The 21205-nt window shown below is 43.1% G+C and overlaps 1 protein-coding gene across 2 annotated transcripts in view; it reads right to left on the bottom strand.

Annotated features, from left to right (window-relative positions):
- The window catches only part of rnf103 (ring finger protein 103), a 109006-nt gene that overhangs the window by 71699 nt on the left and 16102 nt on the right, over positions 1–21205 (bottom strand). The window contains exons 3-4 of one of the 2 annotated variants that reach the window (XM_068029115.1): positions 17514–17629; positions 8522–10530 (exon numbers count right to left, since the gene is read on the bottom strand). The exons of the other annotated variant lie outside the window; for it this stretch is intronic. Coding sequence (XP_067885216.1) covers positions 9021–10530; positions 17514–17629 — 1626 coding nt within the window. The 3' untranslated portion in view covers positions 8522–9020. Of the gene's footprint in view, positions 1–8521; positions 10531–17513; positions 17630–21205 lie in introns of those variants that run through there. 2 annotated transcript variants of the gene reach the window in all.

The following is a 21205-nucleotide window of genomic DNA, read 5'->3' as shown; positions in this document are numbered from 1 at the left end:
AACTAGCAGGACTTACCATTTCACTTTATTGGTTACCGGAATGACAAAAAGACTTGGGAGAAATGGATGTTCACACCTGCATACCTTGCAACAAGAATCATTGGACAGCAATCAAGAACAGGAAGTTGGCTATGTTTTTTTTTCCTCCCTCGCTCAGATACAGTGTGACCATAGAAGCATTCCACCACAATTTTAGCTGTGAAGTCAATTCAGCACAGATCAGGGATCCAACGAGGGCCTTTTGCAGACTTTGCAGTTCATTACCACACCAGGATGTTACATAGCCACTTCACCATGATGCTTAGTACCACAAGGAATCTCAAACTGTTCCAGTTTCTGAGTATTAACTGACTACATTAGAGTGGATTAAACTGGTATGATGAACATCATTTTGGAATGAAAGAAAACCAGTCAGATAGCTATTTAGGAATGAATCATAAATACATTGTGTTGCACTTATTTAAGGAGAATAGAATGGTAAGGATTTACTTGAAAGGCTGGAACAAAACGGCAAGTTTTTAAAAATAAAAATAGGAGGATAATATTAAGACCTAAATCAAGATGATCAAGTAGGAACATTATTGGTGAAAGGTGGTGAAATGAATTAGCACATTGTTCTTTCAAGCTTGGGGGCCTGGGATTGAATACACAAATGTGAACAAATGCCCATTTTCCACTACTGCCTTCACTACTCTCACGCACACAAAATTAATCAAGATGATTAAAATAAGTAAAAATATTTCAAATTAAATAGATGAGAAACATTTAAAGATTAATAATTAGAAATACAAATTACATGTATATGAGAATAAAAGTAACAATCAGAAAATTTGGTTTGATACATGATTGTACAATGGTTTGAAATATCGACTTACAGATAAGTTAAAGCAATTAAAAAAAAATAAACTATATTCCACAACCCCATTTAAGGTTTAGGCTACCATTAATAGGCATTCATTTTATCACTAGCCTCTTTCACTCCCTTTATTCTTATCATAGGAAAGAAAACTGGATACAGATGATACCATACGATACAAATCTCTGCAGAGGGCAATTTGAGTGAGTTTTAAAAAAAAAAATGCAAGAATAAGATTAGGGTAAATGGAGCTTGGTATTGGATTTCAGTTCACCAAGGTCCAAAGTAGTTGATATTACATCACCAGTGTCCATACAAGAAAACCTCTCTACTGTTAATACCATCACCTGCTGTCATTTGCAGTCAGTATTAAACAGTCTTGATAAAAGATTCAAAGGGTTTTATACATTTAAACATTGGATATCATAAATAGTCATGAAGATGTACTACATGACTAAAAATAAAACATAAAAAAAAAGTGCCAGAAAACAGTTCTCAATTTTAGATCAAATAGTTTGCCTATTTACACTATTCCCTTTAAGACAATTTTATCATATCATTAGAATAGGCACCTGAAACGACAGCGGCGAACCCAGACCTGTCGACCCTGCAACGTCCTCCTTACCAGCATCTGGGGGCTTGTACCAAAATTGGGAGAGCTGTCCCACAGACTAGTCAAGCACTTACATGGCAAGCAGCATGCAATAGACAGGGCTAAGTAATCCAACAACTAACAGATCAGATCTAAGCTCTGTAGTCCTGCCACATCCAGTCGTGAATGGTAGTGGATAATTAAACAACTGATGGGAGGAGGTGGCTCCACAAATATTCGCATCCTCAACGATGAGGGAGCCCGGCACATCAGTGCAAAAGAGAAGGCTGAAGCATTTGCATCCATCTTCAGCCAGAAATGCTGCATGAGTGATCCATCGCGGCCTCCTCCCGAGATCCCCAGCATCACAACAAATTCCAGTCTTCAGCCAATCTGAGTCACTCCACATGATTAGAAACTACGGCTGAAGGCACTGGATACTGAAAAGGCTATGCTTTTCTCCAAAGAAGTTGCATCATTCCAAGCAGAAGGGCCACCCGCGCATCAACACGAGCAGAATTTCTCACCCACAGCTGTTACAAAAATTTCTAAATTCACTTGTAACAGCCCTTCAAAACACTCCCACAGGGGATGCTGAGACCAAGTGGGCCCACATCAGAGACGCCATCTATGAGTCAGCTTTGACCACCTACGGCAAAAGTGCGAAGAGAAATGCAGACTGGTTTCAATCTCATAATGAAGAGCTGGAACCTGTCATAGCCGCTAAGCGCATTGCACTTTTGAACTACAAGAAAGCCCCCAGCGATTTAACATCCGCAGCACTTAAAGCAGCCAGAAGTACTGCACAAAGAACAGCTAGGCGTTGCGCAAACGACTACTGGCAACACCTATGCAGTCATATTCAGCTGGCCTCAGACACCGGAAACATCAGAGGAATGTATGATGGCATGAAGAGAGCTCTTGGGCCAACCATCAAGAAGATCACCCCCCTCAAATCTAAATCGGGGGACATAATCACTGACCAACGCAAACAGATGGACCGCTGGGTTGAGCACTACCTAGAACTGTACTCCAGGGAGAATGCTGTCACTGAGACTGCCCTCAATGCAGCCCAGCCTCTACCAGTCATGGATGAGCTGGACATACAGCCAACCAAATCGGAACTCAGTGATGCCATTGATTCCCTAGCCAGCGGAAAAGCCCCTGGGAAGGACAGCATTACCCCTGAAATAATCAAGAGTGCCAAGCCTGCTATACTCTCAGCACTACATGAACTGCTATGCCTGTGCTGGGACGAGGGAGCAGTACCCCAGGACATGCGCGATGCCAACATCATCACCCTCTATAAAAACAAAGGTGACCGCGGTGACTGCAACAACTACCGTGGAATCTCCCTGCTCAGCATAGTGGGGAAAGTCTTTGCTCGAGTCGCTCTGAACAGGCTCCAGAAGCTGGCCGAGCGCGTCGACCCTGAGGCACAGTGTGGCTTTCGTGCAGAGAGATCGACTATTGACATGCTGTTCTCCCTTCGTCAGATACAGGAGAAATGCCGTGAACAACAGATGCCCCTCTACATTGCTTTCATTGATCTCACCAAAGCCTTTGACCTCGTCAGCAGACGTGGTCTCTTCAGACTACTAGAAAAGATCGGATGTCCACCAAAGCTACTAAGTATCATCACCTCATTCCATGACAATATGAAAGGCACAATTCAACATGGTGGCTCCTCATCAGAGCCCTTTCCTATCCTGAGTGGTGTGAAACAGGGCTGTGTTCTCGCACCCACACTTTTTGGGATTTTCTTCTCCCTGCTGCTTTCACATGCGTTCAAATCCTCTGAAGAAGGAATTTTCCTCCACACAAGATCAGGGGGCAGGTTGTTCAACCTTGCCCGTCTAAGAGCGAAGTCCAAAGTACGGAAAGTCCTCATCAGAGAACTCCTCTTTGCTGACGATGCTGCTTTAACATCTCACACTGAAGAATGCCTGCAGAGTCTCATCGACAGGTTTGCGTCTGCCTGCAATGAATTTGGCCTAACCATCAGCCTCAAGAAAACGAACATCATGGGGCAGGATGTCAGAAATGCTCCATCCATCAATATTGGCGACCACGCTCTGGAAGTGGTTCAAGAGTTCACCTACCTAGGCTCAACTATCACCAGTAACCTGTCTCTAGATGCAGAAATCAACAAGCGCATGGGTAAGGCTTCCACTGCTATGTCCAGACTGGCCAAGAGAGTGTGGGAAAATGGCGCACTGACACGGAACACAAAAGTCCGAGTGTATCAGGCCTGTGTCCTCAGTACCTTGCTCTACGGCAGCGAGGCCTGGACAACGTATGCCAGCCAAGAGCGACGTCTCAATTCATTCCATCTTCGCTGCCTTCGGAGAATACTTGGCATCAGGTGGCAGGACTATATCTCCAACACAGAAGTCCTTGAAGCGGCCAACACCCCCAGCTTATACACACAACTGAGTCAGCGGCGCTTGAGATGGCTTGGCCATGTGAGCCGCATGGAAGATGGCAGGATCCCCAAAGACACATTGTACAGCGAGCTCGCCACTGGTATCAGACCCACCGGCCGTCCATGTCTCCGTTATAAGACGTCTGCAAACGCGACATGAAATCGTGTGACATTGATCACAAGTCGTGGGAGTCAGTTGCCAGCATTCGCCAGAGCTGGCGGGCAGCCATAAAGACAGGGCTAAATTGTGGCGAGTTGAAGAGACTTAGTAGTTGGCAGGAAAAAAGACAGAGGCGCAAGGGGAGAGCCAACTGTGCAACAGCCCCAACAAACAAATTTCTCTGCAGCACCTGTGGAAGAGCCTGTCACTCCAGAATTGGCCTCTATAGCCACTCCAGGCGCTGCTTCACAAACCACTGACCACCTCCAGGCGCGTATCCATTGTCTCTCGAGATAAGGAGGCCCAAAAGAATGGGCCCTGACAACATTCCAGCAATAGTACTGAAGACCTGTGCTCCAGAACTAGCAGAGCCCTGAGCCAAGCTGTTTCAGTACAACTACAACACTGGCATCCACCCAGCAATGTGGAAACTTGCCCAGGTATGTCCTGTGCACAAAATGCAGGACAAATCCAACCCGACCAATTACTGCCCTATCAGTTGACTCCCAATCAGCAGCAAAGTGATGAAAGGTGTCATCAACAGTGCTATCAAGCGGCACTTGCTCAGCAGTAAACTGCTCACTGATGCTCAGTTTGGGTTCCACAAGGGCCGCTCAGCTCCTGACTTCATTACAGCCTTGGTTCAAACATGGACAAAAGAACTGAACTCGAGGTGAGGCAACAGTAACTGCCCTTGACATTAAAGCAGCATTTGAATGAGTATGGCATCAAGGAGCCCTAGCAAAACTGGAGTCAATGGGACTCGGGGAAAACTCTCCACTGGTTGGAGTCATACCTAGCACAAAGGAAGATAGTTATGATTTTTGGAGGTCAATCATCTCAGTCCCAGGTCATCATTGCAAGAGTTCCTCAGGGTAGTGTCCTAGGCCCAATCATCTTCAGCTGCTTCATCAATGACCCCATCATAAGGTCGGAAGTGGTGATGTTCGCTGATGATTGCACAATGTTCAGCACCATTTGCAACTCCTCAGGTCCTGAAACAGCCCATGTCCATATGCAGCAAGACCTGGACAACATCCAGGCTTGGCCTGATAAGTGGCAAGTAACATTCAGGCTAAAGGACTGCTCAGGTCACGAAAAAAAACCTTGACCCGAACCTGACAGAACCACATCGGACCCAAGCCCCATCCAGCCAGAGTCCCTCCATTTTTTTCTCGCACCCGACCCGACCACCGAAACATTCCCTTTATCTACCTTGCGACTCCAAATCTGCAGCATGAGCATGATGACATCATAGAGACGCTCACTCATTCACTGCGCAGACTCAGAGTTTCCCTCTTTGACGTTCCTCACTCTCAGCTCAGGTAGGTTTTTTACTTTTAACACTTCTTAGCTGTGTGTGTCCGACCCGGACCTGGCCCGACTCAAGCCAGAAAGCCAGACCCGACCCGACACACGTTGTCGGGTCCAGGTCGGGTAGCAGGCCTTTAATTCGCGCCACACAAGTGCCAGACATTATCATCGCTGAATCCCCCACTATCATCCTGGGGGTCACCACTGACCACAAGCTGAACTGGACCAGCTACATAAATGCTGCGGCTACAAGCGCAGGTCAGAGACTGGGAATTCTGTGGTAACTCACCTATCTCCTCAAGCCTGTTCACCATCTATACGACACAAGTCAGGAGTGTGATGGAATACTCTGCACTTGCCTGGATGGGTGCAGCACCAACACACAAGAAGCTCGACACCATCCAGGACAAAGCAACCCGCTTGATCGCCACCCCATCCACCACCTTCAACCTTCATTCTCTTCACCAATGACACATAGTGGCAACAATGTGAACCATATACAAGATGCACTGCAGTAACTCACCAAGGCTGCTTTGACAGCACCTTCCAAACCCGCAACCTCTACAACCTAGAAGGACAAGGGCAGCAAATGCATGGCAATACCACCACCTGCAAGTTCCCCTCCAAGCCACACACCATCCTGACTTGGAACTATATCGCTGTCGCTGGGTCAAAATCCTAGAACTGCCTTCCTAACAGCACTGTGGGTGTACCCCAAGGTCTGCAGCAGTTCAAGAAGGCAGCTCACCACCACCTTCTCAAGGGCAATTCAGGATGGGCAATAAATGCTGGCTTAGCCAGCGACGCCTACATACCACGAACGAATAAAAAAATCTCAGCCTCTCAGCATATCTATTTCCTTTTCTCTCATGTACTTGTCGACCTTTTTATAACAGGGTAGAGTCAAATTCAATTAGGACCAGGGCAGATCGGTCACAAATTTGAGACAGATGGTTGATAGGAGTGAAGAAAGAAGTTGAAACTGTTATCCATATCAACTTTGAATAAACTACCAGTTTGGTCATCAAAACATGCCACAAAGCTTTGCACCAGCAATGTTGGATTGGTGTCCAGTCAGCTGCTAGCAGATAGTTAGCTAAACAACAACTTGTATTTATATAGTTCCTTTAATGTCGTAAAACATTCCAAGGCACTTCACAGGAGAATTATGAAACAACATTTAACAAGATAAGAAAAGCGAGGTAGGAGGGAGGAGAAATTCAGAGTGGGAATTCTCAAGTTTAGAGTCTTGGTAGCTGAAAGATGACAACCAATGATGGAACGATTTAAATCAGGGATGTGCAGGAAGCCAGAACTGGAAAAGCACAGAGATCTTGGAGGGCTATGGGGCTGGAGGAGATTAGAGAGATAGGGAGAGGTGAAGCCATGAAGGGATTTGAATATAAGAATTTTAAAAACGAGGCATTGCCGGACCAGGAGCCAATACAAGTCAACAAGCAGAAGTTCTGAGCAAATGGGACTTGATGCATGTTAGTATATGGGCAGCTGTTTTTTGGACAATGGAATTGTTAAGAGCACCCAGACAAACTGGGATAGGAGAGAGGAAAAAACAGACAGCTTTCTTATTCAAGTTGGTAGCTTTGATTGGCAGCTTGACAAGCCAATTCTCAAATTAGAGCTGATTGCTCAATCATGGAAACAGGAGTAGGTCATTACCACCTGTATCACAATTCAATGAAATCACCCACCACCACCCTCCCCCTTCTTGCCTCCATAATCCCTTAATACACTTGGTTCACAAAAAAATCTATCAATCTCAGATTTAAAATTAATTGAGCTAGCATCTGCTGATTTTAGTGGGAGTGTTCTCCACACTTCAATTACCTTTTGTGTGAAGAAGTGTTTCCTAACTTCTCTCCTGAATGGTCTGGCTCTGATTTTAAGGTTATATCCCCTTGTCCTAGATTACCCCACCAGTGGAAAAAGTTTGTCTCTATCCTATCAAAATCCTAAAAACCCTCAAATTACCCCTCAATGTTTTATATTCCAGGGAATACAAGCTTAGTTTCTGTGATCTCTCCTCATGATCTAACCACTGGAGCCTTGGTAACATTCTGGTGAAATCTGCACTGTACTCTTTCCAAGTTCAATATATCCTTTCTAAGCTGCAGTGTCCAGAAGTATATATAGTACTCCAGATGTGGTCTAACCAGGGCTTTGAAAAGCTGTAGCAAAACCACCTTCCCATTATATTTGAGCCTCTAGTTATAAAGGGTAACATTTAATTCACTTTTTGATTATTTTTGTACCTATTACATTTTAGTGATGTGTACATGGATTTCTAAATCTTTGGACCTCCACTTTTCCTAGCTTTTCACCATTTAAAAACATCGTTGGATCTATCCTTAAATAAAAGCAAAATACTGCGGATGCTGGAAATCTGAAACAAAAACAAGAAATGCTGGATTCTTTGCCAGACCTGCTGAGTGAATCCAGCATTTCTTGTTGCCAGACCTGCTGGTTGGATCTATCCTTGTTTGGTCCAAAACAGATGACCTCACACCTGCGTTGAAATCCATTGGCTATAGCTTTTCACATTCACTTAATCTATCAGTATCTGTGTAATTTTATGCTCCTTTCTACACTACTTACTATATCAATAGCACAAAGAGTGGTGGCAAACTTGGATATATGGTTGTGTATTGTGTTATGTAAATCATTAATAAATATAGTGATTTGTTGAGGCCCCAACACAGATCCTTGTGGGATACCACGAGTCACTTCCTTCCAATTCGAGTACATAATTTCTTTACTCTGTCTTCTACAAATCTCCTAACCCCCAGGTCAATAATTTGTCTTCAATTCCAGGAGCCTTAAATTTTAGCTGACAGACTCTTATGTGAAACTTTATCGAATGCCTTCTGGAAGCCCGTTTAAACTACATCAGCTGAATAAAAGAGTCTTACTTTTCAATGCACATCAGCAAAAATACAAGTAATTCAGCACACTCCATCTAATTAAGATACATTTGGTAAGTATATGGCTATCCAATAGTGTTAGGATCAAAAACTACAATAAGCATCTCTATTCGGTTCTCTAATCTTTTGTGTGAAATTTTTTCTGAATCATTTCACAGTTTTATTTCACTTCCATTAACTGTCCTGAAGGTTCAGTTTCCCTTAGATTGTCTTCAAAAATATGCTTCAAAATGAACAGATACACATTACACATTAATTTTTTTTAATTGATTCCTTTTACAATAAGCAGGTTTTCACTTCAAAATCATGAGCTGTCCCCAGATCTACGTAAAGAGAGGAAATTTTTTTGAATAAAAATGTAAATTCATTTAATTTTTTTTCTAATAAAGTATATCAAATCAGAAGGTCTTTCTTTTTTGTTCTCTGGTAGATGTCAGTTTTAATAGTTGAACATACCGAAGCAGAACAAACAAGAATTACTGTTACTGTTAAAAAGCATCCAGAAATAAACAAGGCAACTTCATTAGACTCATCAGTAAATGTAGTGTGGTTATATTGTGGATCAGCTCAAAACAATCCTACATAAAACTAAATTTAAACCACAAAAAAGTACAAACATGAACAACAAACATCACAATACATATTAAGTGTTAAGATATTTAAGAGCAGCCTGAAATAGATGTTAAGTACTTTTCAGACAACTAGGAAACATTGCTGCTGTTGGATGATTGTTCTTAGCTTACAAAATGATGTTTCTTTTTGTACGAAGCCCATCTGCACACAGGGCAGCAGTGTCGTCCTCCTGCCAGCCAGACCACAATGCACTGCTGATGGAACACATGACCACAGGGAAGCCCCATTATTAAACAGCCATTTCTGAAATTCTCCAGGCATACCACGCATTCTGAGCAATGCAGCATGTTATTAGGCCAAGTAGACCAATCTGGCTCATCATCTTCAGTGATGCTTGTGTTTCCGTGTAATCTTGGTGTGCTTTGACAAACATTGCCAGAATCCTTCGCATTGGCATTGGTTTCTTCATTAGTTTGCACGTTTCTTCCATTATTACTTATCCCTGATTTATTACACACATCATGGCTTTCACTTTCAGAATCACTATCAGTCTCATGGCAACTTTCACTTATTTCATCTTCAGAATGCCCTGCAACACATTTAAATCGCCATGTTGGTAGGTTCTTTATGTAATCTGTTGGTATCAATGGATGCAGCCACAAATCCGGGAATGCAAGTCTCTCCAGCAACAAATCAGGATCTTCCTCCCAATCCAAAATTTGAGGGTAATGCTGAAATGAAGCAATTGGATGGAACAAGTAGCTTGTATACCAATCCCACAGACTTGACAGCCACTCAAGATTATTAACATTTACTTCATCATCATTATTATTACGTCTCCGTTTTTTCTCAAAGTAATCTATTAGCAAACCATGACCTAGGTAGGTGCTGAGAAATAGAGCTGGATGGGACGAGTAGAAAGTCCAGTCAGCTCGCACCCAAGAAGCCAAAGTGGTTGTGTTGGCATACCTCAAAAATTTTAAACTATATTCATAAAAACTTTCCAAATATGGTAACTGAAGAAATCCAATTATAGGTAGCCAGGACATTATTAATAAGGAGTTATAAGTTCCTAGTGTGCTTATTAGAACCACAAATCGTTTTATTGTAGCACCTTGTGTAATAAATAAGTCCATCCATGCCATTAAGTTAACCAAAACCAAACTTAAGACAAAGAGGTCATTTACTTCAGGCTGCAGTGATCGAAGGAATACATCCATTGCATGATGCGATATAAACTCTCCTGTAGTGTTCCCATATTTATAGATTCCTTCAGGAGTTTTCACTATATATGCTGGGAACTGATGGACACCAATTTCCTTCATGCGACTATCATTGTTCCAGTTCTGGACATCAACAAAAATGAATTCCACACGACCTGTAAATTTTACACTGAGAACAGAGTAGAATGCAGGCGGCTGGTCCAGGTTTGCAAACAAGTACATCTTTACAAGATACCGGTCACTTTTATTCCACTCTTCCATTAGCTGGTCAGTGCTTCGGACAGTTTTGATGCGAGACGCCACATGAGCGTTTATCCATTTAAAAATATGATCAACTTCAATCCTGCGACCACTGTACTCTTTAAGCATCACTTTCCCTTTCGAAGTGTTAGTCTGCGGAATGGACATTATGAGCGTGGATTTCAACCATCCTCTTTTGCTACAGTACCTACAGCAAAACGCAGACAGAACAAGTGAATAGATTTGGTAATTATTTGCACATCTTATACATAGAAATAGTAACAGCCATCTGCTAAATTATTTGTAAATACAAATCAACTTCAGGAATGACTGTGTATCTATGCAGCTACTTTGAAAATATACAGTGAAAATATCACACAGGTAACACTGAACAGTAGAAGAGTTACAGAAAGTTATCAAAGTCATGGTTAAAAAAGCAGGATCTGAGGAGGCATTTGAAGGTGCAGGAAAGAAGTAGCAAGATGGAAAGCTTTAGATTTGGGGACAGGGAACCAACATAGAACAGCGACAGCAGGTATCATGGGTGAACAGGACAGGATGCAGCTCATCTTTGAACAGGTTGGAGTTTATGGAAAGTGGGAAATGCTAAGCCAACAACGGGGACATTGAAGGAATTGAGTCTAGACATCAGGTAAAGTGTGGAAAAAAATTTAAAAAACAGCAGGGATGAGGTCGGGGCAGAGGGAGCAGCCTTGGTGCAGAAAAAAGATGGGGACTGAAGTTCTGTTCTGTGTCAAACGGGATAGCGAGGTTTCCTGCATCTGGTTCGTGAGGAAATGGAACAGAAAGATATGGAGTCAGTGACAGGGTGTAGCGTTTAGGCAGAGGCTGAAAATGGCAGCTTATTTTTCCAATGTTCATTTGCAGGAAATTTTGACTCATTCACCCTGGGCAGTCCGACAGCAGAAGTGGTCCTGAAGTTGAAGGAAGTAGTGAAGAGCTAGATTAACAGTGCACATATGGAACTTGATGTTTTGGTTTAAATCATTCCTCGAGGTATGGCCATCGCTGGCCAGCTGCACCAGAAGGTGGTTGAGAAACTTTTCCTTGAACTACAGCAGCCCCTTTGTAATACTATTAGGTAGGGAGTTCCAAAAATTTAACTCAGCTAAAATGGAGGAATGGCGTTGGTCAAAATGCTGTGTGACTTGGAGGTATACTTTGGATCTTGGATTAGAAAGAGCAGGTGACCAAGGAGACATTTCTGGGCACTCTGGAGTTGATATTTTAGAGACAGCAAGGGAATCACAGAATTGTTACAGCACAGGAGGCCATTTGGCTCATCGTGTCCGCACTGGCGCTCTGAAAGAGCAATTCCTTCAGTCCCATTCCCCTGCCTTCTCCCCATAACGCTGCACATTCTTCCTTTTTACGTAACTGTCTAATTCTACTGCTGGAGATGTACTGGCTATATGCAGCTGAAACCACATGAGGGCTGCCCCATGGAGCAAAAGCAATCAAGAAGGCTAGGTTGACCATATCAAACACTGCAAGGGTCGAGGAGCACAGGGGGGCTGGGGGACGCGGTCACACCTAGCTCACAGTCATAAAGGGCGTCATTCGTGCCTTTGTGTGCTCATTTATGGTTAAAGACATGGTTCATTTTTGACAATAAAGTAAGTTAAAATTGACAAACAGAGCTAGAAATAGATGTGACCTTCTTGCCTTGGTCTCCATGGATTGAAACCCAACTTCCAACACAACACTGAAAGAAATCCTTCATTGTAAATTTAAAATGCATATTTCAAAATAGGTTACTCATGATTTAGAAATGTTAACATCCAATGCTCAGTCATTGTAGCTACAGATCAAGAGCAATTACTGAACAAATGACTGCTAAACCTATAGTCATAATACGGAAATAATCTTTTGGAAGGAACCATTAGATGCATCTGGAATCGGCAGCTGTTTCCATGTCTATTACATTTATAAGAAATTAAGGTTTCATTCTGTAATTCCTGCTGTACAACCACATCAGTGAGTAGGAAGCATAAATATCCAAACTCAATTAACACCCCACTTATTTTACAGACTGGAGACAACTCCAAAGTTAAAGGTTAACCTGAAGTCTAGTCTGCAGTTAGCATTTAATTGGGATTTACTCTCTAGATAATGTAGGGTTAAGGAAGTAAAGTAAGTTTCTTACAGTCTTAGGCAGGGATTGACAGGCTCTAATGCAGAGCAGCTGATTAGTCAAATCTGGTTGCTGCAGTTTCAGTTTCAAAAGGTATAAATACAGAGGTCTGGGTGCAGCCTTCAAACAGAGTGCAGAGATTGGTAAATTGGGAGGAGGTGCTCCATTTTTTCTTCCATACTTTTTAATCCTCCAGTATTTGGTTCCTGCATCAATGCAGTGGAAAGAGCTTTTTGATGAGTACCTGGTAAGCTATTCTACTTATAATAAATAGTCTGTAAAGTTAAGGTATGGCAGGGCAGCTTTGCCCAGTGGAGTGTACATCCTGTGGGATATGGGAAGTTATGGATGCACCATGTGCCCTAGACGAACACCTCTGCAGGAAGTGTCACCAGCTGCAGAAGCTTGAGCTCCAGGTTTCAAAACTCGAGCAGTGGCTGGAGTCACTGTTGTGCATCTGCGAGGTGGAGTACTATGTGGATAGCACGTTTAGGGAGGTGGTTGCATCACAGATAGGGAATGGGTGACTGCCAGGCAGTCTAAGAGAACCAGGCAGGTAGTGCAGGTGTCCCCTAAGAAGATCTCACTCGCTAATTGGTTTTCCATTTTGGATAATGGTGAGGGTGATGATTCCTCAGGAGTGCCATCAGAGCCAAATCTGTGGCACCACAGGTATCTCAGCTGCACAGGGCGGGAGGAAGAGGAGTGGAAGAGCAGTAGTGATAGCGGACTTGTTAGTTAGAGGAACAGACAGGCGTTTCTGTGGCAGTTAATGTGATTCCAAGATGGTGTGTTGCTTCCCTGGTGCCAGGGTTAAGGATGTCATGGAGCGGTTGCAGGACATTCTTCTAGGGGGAGGGTACACAGCCAGAGGTTGTGGTCCACATCGGTACCAATGATCTAGGTAAGAAGGGGGATGAAGTCCTGAAAGCAGATTTTAGGGAACGAGGAAGGAGATTAAAAAGCAGTGCCTCAAAAGCAGTAATCTCAGGATTACTCCCAGTCCCATGTGCAAGTGAGCATAGGAATAGGAGAATTGAGCAATTGAACACGTGGCTGGAGAACTGGGGGAAGAGCATCAGATTTCTGAGACATTGGGACCAGTTCTGGGGCAGGTGGGACCTGTACAAGATGGACGGGTTGCATCTCAGCAGGACTGGGACGAACATCCTTGCAGGGAGATTTGCTAGAGCTGTTGGAGAGAGTTTAAACTAAATTGTCAGGGGGATGGGAATCTGAGAGGGAGCTCAAATTGGAGGGAAGCAAAACTGGCAACTAGACAGGGGTGTGGGAACCAGGAGCAAGTATTAGAAAGGAATACCAAGATGCACAGAATACTGGGGGAGATAGACAGCACAAGAGTAGGGAATAGTATGTTATTAGGTGGGGTCAGAGTAAGGGAGAAAGTAATAAAGTCTGAATCAGGGTTAATGTGCATGTATGTGAATGCACGGAGTGTAGTTAATAAGACTGGTGAGGTACAGGTGCAGATTGCCATGTGGAAATATGATATTGTAGCTATAACAGAAACCTGGCTCAAAGAATGGCAGGACAGGGTGTTAAATATTCTTGTATACAAGGGTTCAGGAAAGATAGGAAAAGGAAAAAATAGGGAGAGGGGTGGCAGTATTAAGGAGAGCATTGCAGTGCTGGAGAAAAAGAATGTACTAGAGGGGCTGAGGACAGAATCAATTTGGCTAGAGCTATGGAACAAGAAAGGTGCGGTTACATTGCTCAGTGTTGTCTATAGGCCACTAGCTAGTGGGAAGGACATGGAAGAACAAATTTGCAAGCAAATTACAGAAAGGTGCAAAAATTATAGGGTAGTTATAATGGGGGACTTTAATTATCCAAACATAGACTGGGATAATAATGTAAAGGGCAGTGGGGGGCAAAGTTTCCTAGTGTGTGTTCAGGAAAATTTACTACAACAGTATGTTGCTCGTCCAACGAGAAAGGAGACACTGCTAGACCTGGTTCTTGGGAATGAGGTGGGCCAAGTGGATCAAGTATCAGTAGGACAGCATTTCAGGGATAGAGATCATTGCATCATAAGGTTTAGACTGACTGTAGAAAAGGACAAAGAGCAATCCAGGGTAAAATAATTAACTGGGGGCAGGCTTACTTCAAAGGGTTAAGAATGGGGCAAATAAACTGGAGTCAAAAGCTGGCAGGAAAACTGCAGATGGGCAATGAACAAAGAAGATAGTTCAGTCACAGTCAAGGTATGTTCCCTTGAAGGGGAAAAGGCAAACAATCCAAAGCTCCCTGGATGACAAAGGTGGTAGAGATTAAAATAAAGAAAGTGTGCTTATGACAGATGCCTGGTGGAAAATACTATTGAGAACCAGGCTGAATATAGAAGGTCCAGAGGGGAAGTGAAAAAGCAAATAAGAGAGCATGAAGAGAGACTGGCAACTAGCATTAAAGGAAATCCCAAAGTTTTCTTAGGCATATAAATAATAAAAGGGTGGTAAAAGGAGGAGTGGGGCCTTTAGGGACCAGAAAGGGGATTTACACATTGAGGCAGAGGGCATAGCTGAGGTGTGAAATGAATACTTTGCATCTGTCTTTACCAAGGAAGAAGATGCAACCCAGGCAATGTTGAAAGAGGAGGTAAGTCAGACACTGGAGTGCTTTAAAATTGATAAAGTAGTATTAGATAGGCTGTCTGTACTTAAAATGGATAAAGCACCAGGGCTGGATGAGATGCATCCAAGGAGGGAAGTGAGGGTGGAAATTGCAGAGGCACTGGCCATAATTTTTCAGTCTTCCTTGGACTCAGGGGTGGTGCCAGAGGACAGGAGGATAGCAAACGTTACAACTTTATTCAAAAAAGGGTGTAAAGATAAGCCCAGCAACTATAGGACAGTCAGTTTAACTTCGGTGGTGGGAAAACTTCTAGAAAAAATAATTAGGGACAAAATCAATAGTTAAATGGACAAATGTGAGTTAATTAAGGAAAGCCAGCATGGATTTCTTAAGGGAAAATCATGTTTAACTAATTTCAGTTTTTTGATCAGGTAACAGAGGGTTGATGAGGACAATGCTGTTGACGTGGTGTACATTGACTTTCAAGAGGTATTTGATATAGGGCCACACAACAGACATGTGAGCAAACTTGTGGCTCATAGAATAATATGGACGGTAGCAACATGGATATGAAATTGGCTGAGTGACAGAAAACAAAGAGTAGTGGTTAATGGATGTTTTTCGGGCTGGAGGATGGTTTGTAGTGGAGTTCCCCTGGGATCAGTGTTGGGACCCTTGCTTTTTCTGCTATATATTAATGACCTAGACCTTAACGTACAGGCCACAATTTCAAAATCTGCAGATGTTACGAAACCTGGAGCATTGTGAACTGAGGAGGATAGTGTACAATTTCAAAAGGGCATAGACAAATTGGTGGAATGGGCAGACAGGTGGCAGATGAAGTTCAATACAGATAAATGTGAAGCGATTCATTTTGGTAGGAAGAACATGGAGAGACAATATAGAATAAAGGGTACAATGCTAAAGGGGGTGCAGGAGCAGAGGGACCTAGGTGTATGTGTATAAGTCATTGAAGGCTGCAGGATAGGTTGAGAGTGCGGTTAATAAAGCATACAGTATCCTGGGCTTTATGAATAGGGACATAGAGTACAAGAGCAAGGAAGTTATGTTGAACTTGTTTGGACATTAGTTCGGCCTCAGCTGGAGTATTGTGTCCAATTCTGTGCGCCGCACTTGAGGAAAGACGTAAGGGCATTGGAGAGGGTACAGAAAAGATTCACGAAAATGGTTCCAGGGATGAGGAATTTCAGTTATGAAGATTGATTGGAAAAGTTAGGACTGTTTTCCTTGGAGAAGAGGTATTTAAAATCATGAGGGTCTGGACAGAGTAGATAGAGAGAAACTGTTCCGACACTTGAAAGGATCAAGAACGAAAGGGCACAGATTTAAAGTATTTGGTAAGAGAAGCAAAAGTGACGTGAGGAAAAACTTTTTCACGCAGAGAGTGGTTAAGGTCTGGAATGCGCTGCCTGAGAAAGTGGTGGAGGCAGGTTCAATTGAAGTATTCAAAATGGAATTAGACAGTTATATGAAAAGGAAGAATGTGCAGGATTATGGGGAGAAGGCAGGGGAACGGAACTGAGGGAGCTGCTCTTTCAGAGATGATGCGGACACGATGAACCGAACGGCCTCCTTCTGCACGAACGATTCTGTAAATAAACAATGCTACGGTCAGACAGGATTTCAGCTAGTGCCTCATTATTGCCGGTTGGTTAAAACACAAGTACCTCGAGTAGTTCAAGGGTCACTTCCATCGTTTAACTCACAACAGAGCTAGCATCTCAGACTGCTTACAGATGCCAGCAGCTGCTTTTAGTATTCCTAGCCTGTGAGTCTCCCTTCCTCACTATAAAAGAATACCTTTAATGACTGTGCAAATATGAAGGGGAGGTGGTGGTGTTGTGGTAATGTCACAGGGCTAGTAATCCAGAGGTCCAGTCTAGTCCTCTGGGGACTTGGGTTTGAATCCCACCCTGGCAGATGGCGAAATTTGAATTCAATTAATAAATCTGGAATTTTAAAAGAAAGCGAGTCTAATGGTGACCATTGTTGATTGTTCTAAAAACGCATGAGGTTCACTAATGCCCTTTAGGAAAGGAAATCTGCCATCCTTACCTAGTCTGGCCTACATGTGACTCCAGACCCACAGCATTGCTGCACACATAGCAATGTGGTTGACACTTAAATGCCCTCTGAAATGGCCTAGTGAGCCACTCAGTTCAAGGGCAATTAGGGAGGGGCAATAAATGCTGGCCTAGCCAATGATGCCCACATCCCAAGAATGAATAAAAAAAACTAACTGCACATGCACAATCATCTGCTGTTAACAAATCCTTAACAAAAGTGTAAAAGGGACAGATTCAGCAGCAGGAAAACTGGATTTCTACTACAAATGGACACAGTTCTGCAACATAATTGGTATTAACAGACAATACAAACATGCTCTAAAGGGTTGTATGATGAACAGTCTCTATCAAACCTACCTGGGGTCATTGGAACAATTGAAAGCTCCTGTACGTATACCAAACTGGGACACTTTCTTCACCATCTTGTGCCATTGATCCTTGCACAATAAAGGATCTTTATCTTTAGGCACAACCTGTGAAACAACTTTAGAGGTTATTACAAAACAACAAATAGGATTGCTATTATCCAGAACTGTAGCCTGATCTGCAAATGTCATTTACCAATTCAGAAATCATGTGGCATATCATTGTTTAGTGGCAGAATGTGCACAGGTCCTATGAGCCAAGCTATTGGCACTTCCTTTCATGCTGGTTTTGGAAAGACAGAGGACAATGGTGGGGGTCGGTAGTGCAGAGAAAAAATTTTACTTGTCAAATCTGGTGAAAGCAATGCATTTCAGAATTTCTTACTGACGTTGAAAGTATTCTCTAGCATGCCTACTTCTTTAAAGCGATTACTAGTCTCTGTAGAAAACATTAAGACATGCAAAACATGCTGTGTGTGACAGATCACAAAATACCATCTGAAATTCTATTTGATTCCTATTTTAAAAAAAAAGTAAACATGCAGACTGTAATGTGAAGAGACTAAACCCGCAACTGTTGCCTTCCGTGTTGTTTTGGTTGCTGTGAGGCAACTATGGAGTGACCTCTCCATGGCGCATGCCTGGGCAGAATGTTTGGAGGTTGAGTTGCCCAAGCGTCAAAACCCCCCTCAGCCTTCCTAGTGGGGTCCACAGAAGTGCAGAGCATGAAGTTTGGCACCAAGTTGGCTGCAGGAACTGTCGGAAACATGCCAAAAGCAACACCGCCTTAGGGGTTCTGCTCCAGATTTTCTGTTAGGGTTTACTCCCTTAGACTTCGTCTCTCCTGACTCGCCCACAAGGCTGTTCACTTGTTTGCTCATATCTGTGAGCAGGGGCCCTAACACAAGCGAACTGTGCAATCTCATGGGTACGGGGGGGGGGGAAATGTGAAGAGTTTGTCAAAATTCATGCATTTTTATTTCCACATAAATGAGTCATTTACATTAAATGGCTCCTACAAAAAAATTACATTGAAATTTACTCCAACTGCATTAGGATTTTTTAAAATGGATGTTCACATACATTCCAAGATTTTCTTGAGGCACTACATTTGAAAATAGCAGTCAAATGACTGTTACAACTTTTTTTTCACCACAGCACACGAGAAGCTGAGGTCCAGGATGAAAGATCCACACTTAAAACCTAGTAAACACTAAGCAACTGCTTCAAAGACTATTGCAGTCTCCAAAAAACTGACAACTCAAGAACGGCCCTGACCACAAACTCAACGTGAAAAGAAAAAAGTTTATACTAGTTTTGTAACTTGAGCTCCCGGTATGCCCAACATCCTTTTACTTTGATTGGATGGGGATAAAACATAAGTAAACCAAGTAAATGGATAGAATGCAAATAATGAAGGTGAAATTGATGGTGCATTAATGGAGAGGTGCATTCTGGTTAATTTTAAAGCACGAAAAGTAAGGAGAAACCGTAACATTTGCATTTTCAGCAGACCGATCGGATCATCATTAACCCTAAATTTAGTTCAACAGTCACTCACCCACATTCAAGACTCCCCCTCCAAAATCAATTCAAAGATAACCCCATGCATCATAGTTCATGGTGGAACTACCCCTCCTCTGTTAATTTTGGCACACTCCAAAAAAAAACTAGTCCAACTTCTGACCCTTCCCCATCTCCTTCACTGCCACCCATCTTCCTCCACCTGATTTCCCCCAGAATAAGCAATTCTTAAGAGTGACGTGGGTGTATAAATGAATTGTGTTTACAATGCTATGTAATATCATTATGTTAGCTTTCCTTTTGGGTGGGGTAGGGGTTTGAGTCTCTTTTTCACTTTACTCTCCAAACCCTTTCTCCCATGCTGCCATGCCCTCTTGCTTGGTGCGAGCGTGACTGTTCACTTACCAAGTCCGACCAATGTCATTCTGATGCAAGAGGAAGGGTATACAGCTCATGCCATTACTGCCACTCTCTGGACTTTTCCCATTGGGGTACATACCATCCTGGTTATTTGTTAATTTAATTTTAGTTCAAGAGCAGCTTAAGTACTTTTATCATTTACTTGTGTAGGACTAAAAAGCTCAAAGATGAATAGATCCTCAAATCTAGACACTTAAAAAGGGGGTCATCAACTTTTAAGATATTGGAATAAGTGTTCATCAACATGCAACAATGACATCATTCAGACTGCAATAATATCACTGTCACATACATTTGTTTGTTCGTTTATGGGATGTCGCTGGCACGGCTAGCCTTTATTGCCCATCCCTAATTGCCCTCAAGGTGGTGGTGAGATGCCTTTGGATCTCCGGATTACTCCCAGTGCCACACACGTGAGTACCAGATAGAAGGGGAAGACAGGTGAATGCATGGCTGGAAAGTTGGTGCAGGAGGGAGGGCTTTAGATTCTTGGCACATTGGGACCAGCTCTGGGGGAGATGCGATCTGTACCGACCGGATGGGTTGCACCTGAACAAAGCTGGGGCTGAGTTTGTTGGGGGACGTTTTGCTAGTGCTGTTGGGGAGGGTTTAAACTAGTCGGGCAGGGGGATGGGGACTTGAGTATAGACTCAGTTGGTACAAAATCAGAAATTAAAATGGAAGGCAGAAAATTAGTGGACAAGCCTGGAAGGCAGAGAAAACAAAGGTTAGAAAATAGAGAGTTTGGCAGTGCTCAAGTGTATCTCTTTTTCAATGGAAGGAGTATAACAAATAAAGCAGACAAGCTGAGAGGGCACAGATAGACAGGTGGCAGTATGATATCATAGCTATTATAGAAACATGGCTTAAGGAGGGACAGGAATGGCAGCTCAATGTTCCTGGTTACTGGGTTTTCAGATGAGACAGAGAGGGGGATTTAAAAAAAGAGTGGCAATTTTGGTCAAAGAAACAATTACCGCTGTGAGGAGGGACGATATGTTGGAAGGTTCATCAAATGGGTTCAACCATATGGATCGAGCCAAGGAATATAAAAAGTGGCAATCACACTGCTGGGAGGGTACTATAGACCTCCAAACAGTAGAGGGCAATAGACGAGCAGATATATAGGCAAATCTGAGAAGTGTTAAGGTGAGTACTACTAAAGTTTTTTTTAAGGATTTTAGATTGGAGTGGATAGAACAAGGCCTCTTGTGTAATTAGTATTGTTTAATACAGGGAGTAACTAATCTAAGGGTAAGTCATGACAGGAGAGCTCAGCCCCATGATATGCTCCTCCCACGCAATGTGGGAAATCAGGGACGCTTCTAGTGTCCCTGGTGACTGTGTGCAGGAAGTGTATCCATCTGCAGCTACTGGCTACCCGCATTACGGAGCTGGAGTGGGTGGGTTCACTGTGGAGCATCTGCAATGCAGAGGATGTCGTGGATAGCATGTTTAGTGAGGTGCTGACACTGCAGGTAATGGCTGCACAGGCAGAAAAGGGATGGGTGACCACCAGACGGAGTAGTGGACGTAGGCAGGTACTGCAGGAGTCCCGTGGCCATCCCCCTCTCAAATAGATATACCGCTTCGGATATTGCTTGGGGGGGGGGAGAAAAAGAGATGACCTCGTGAGAAGTGTGAGGTGATGCACTTTGGGAGGTCTAACAAGGCAAGGGAATATACAATGGATAGTAGGACCCTAGGAAGTACAGAAGGTCAGAGGGACCTTGATGTACT

Source organism: Heterodontus francisci, chromosome 1 (assembly GCF_036365525.1).
Source record: "Heterodontus francisci isolate sHetFra1 chromosome 1, sHetFra1.hap1, whole genome shotgun sequence".
In the NCBI taxonomy this organism is placed as follows: Eukaryota; Metazoa; Chordata; class Chondrichthyes; order Heterodontiformes; family Heterodontidae; genus Heterodontus; species Heterodontus francisci.
Note: the sequence above shows the minus strand (reverse complement) of the source record. Positions and strands in the feature narration are given on the sequence as shown.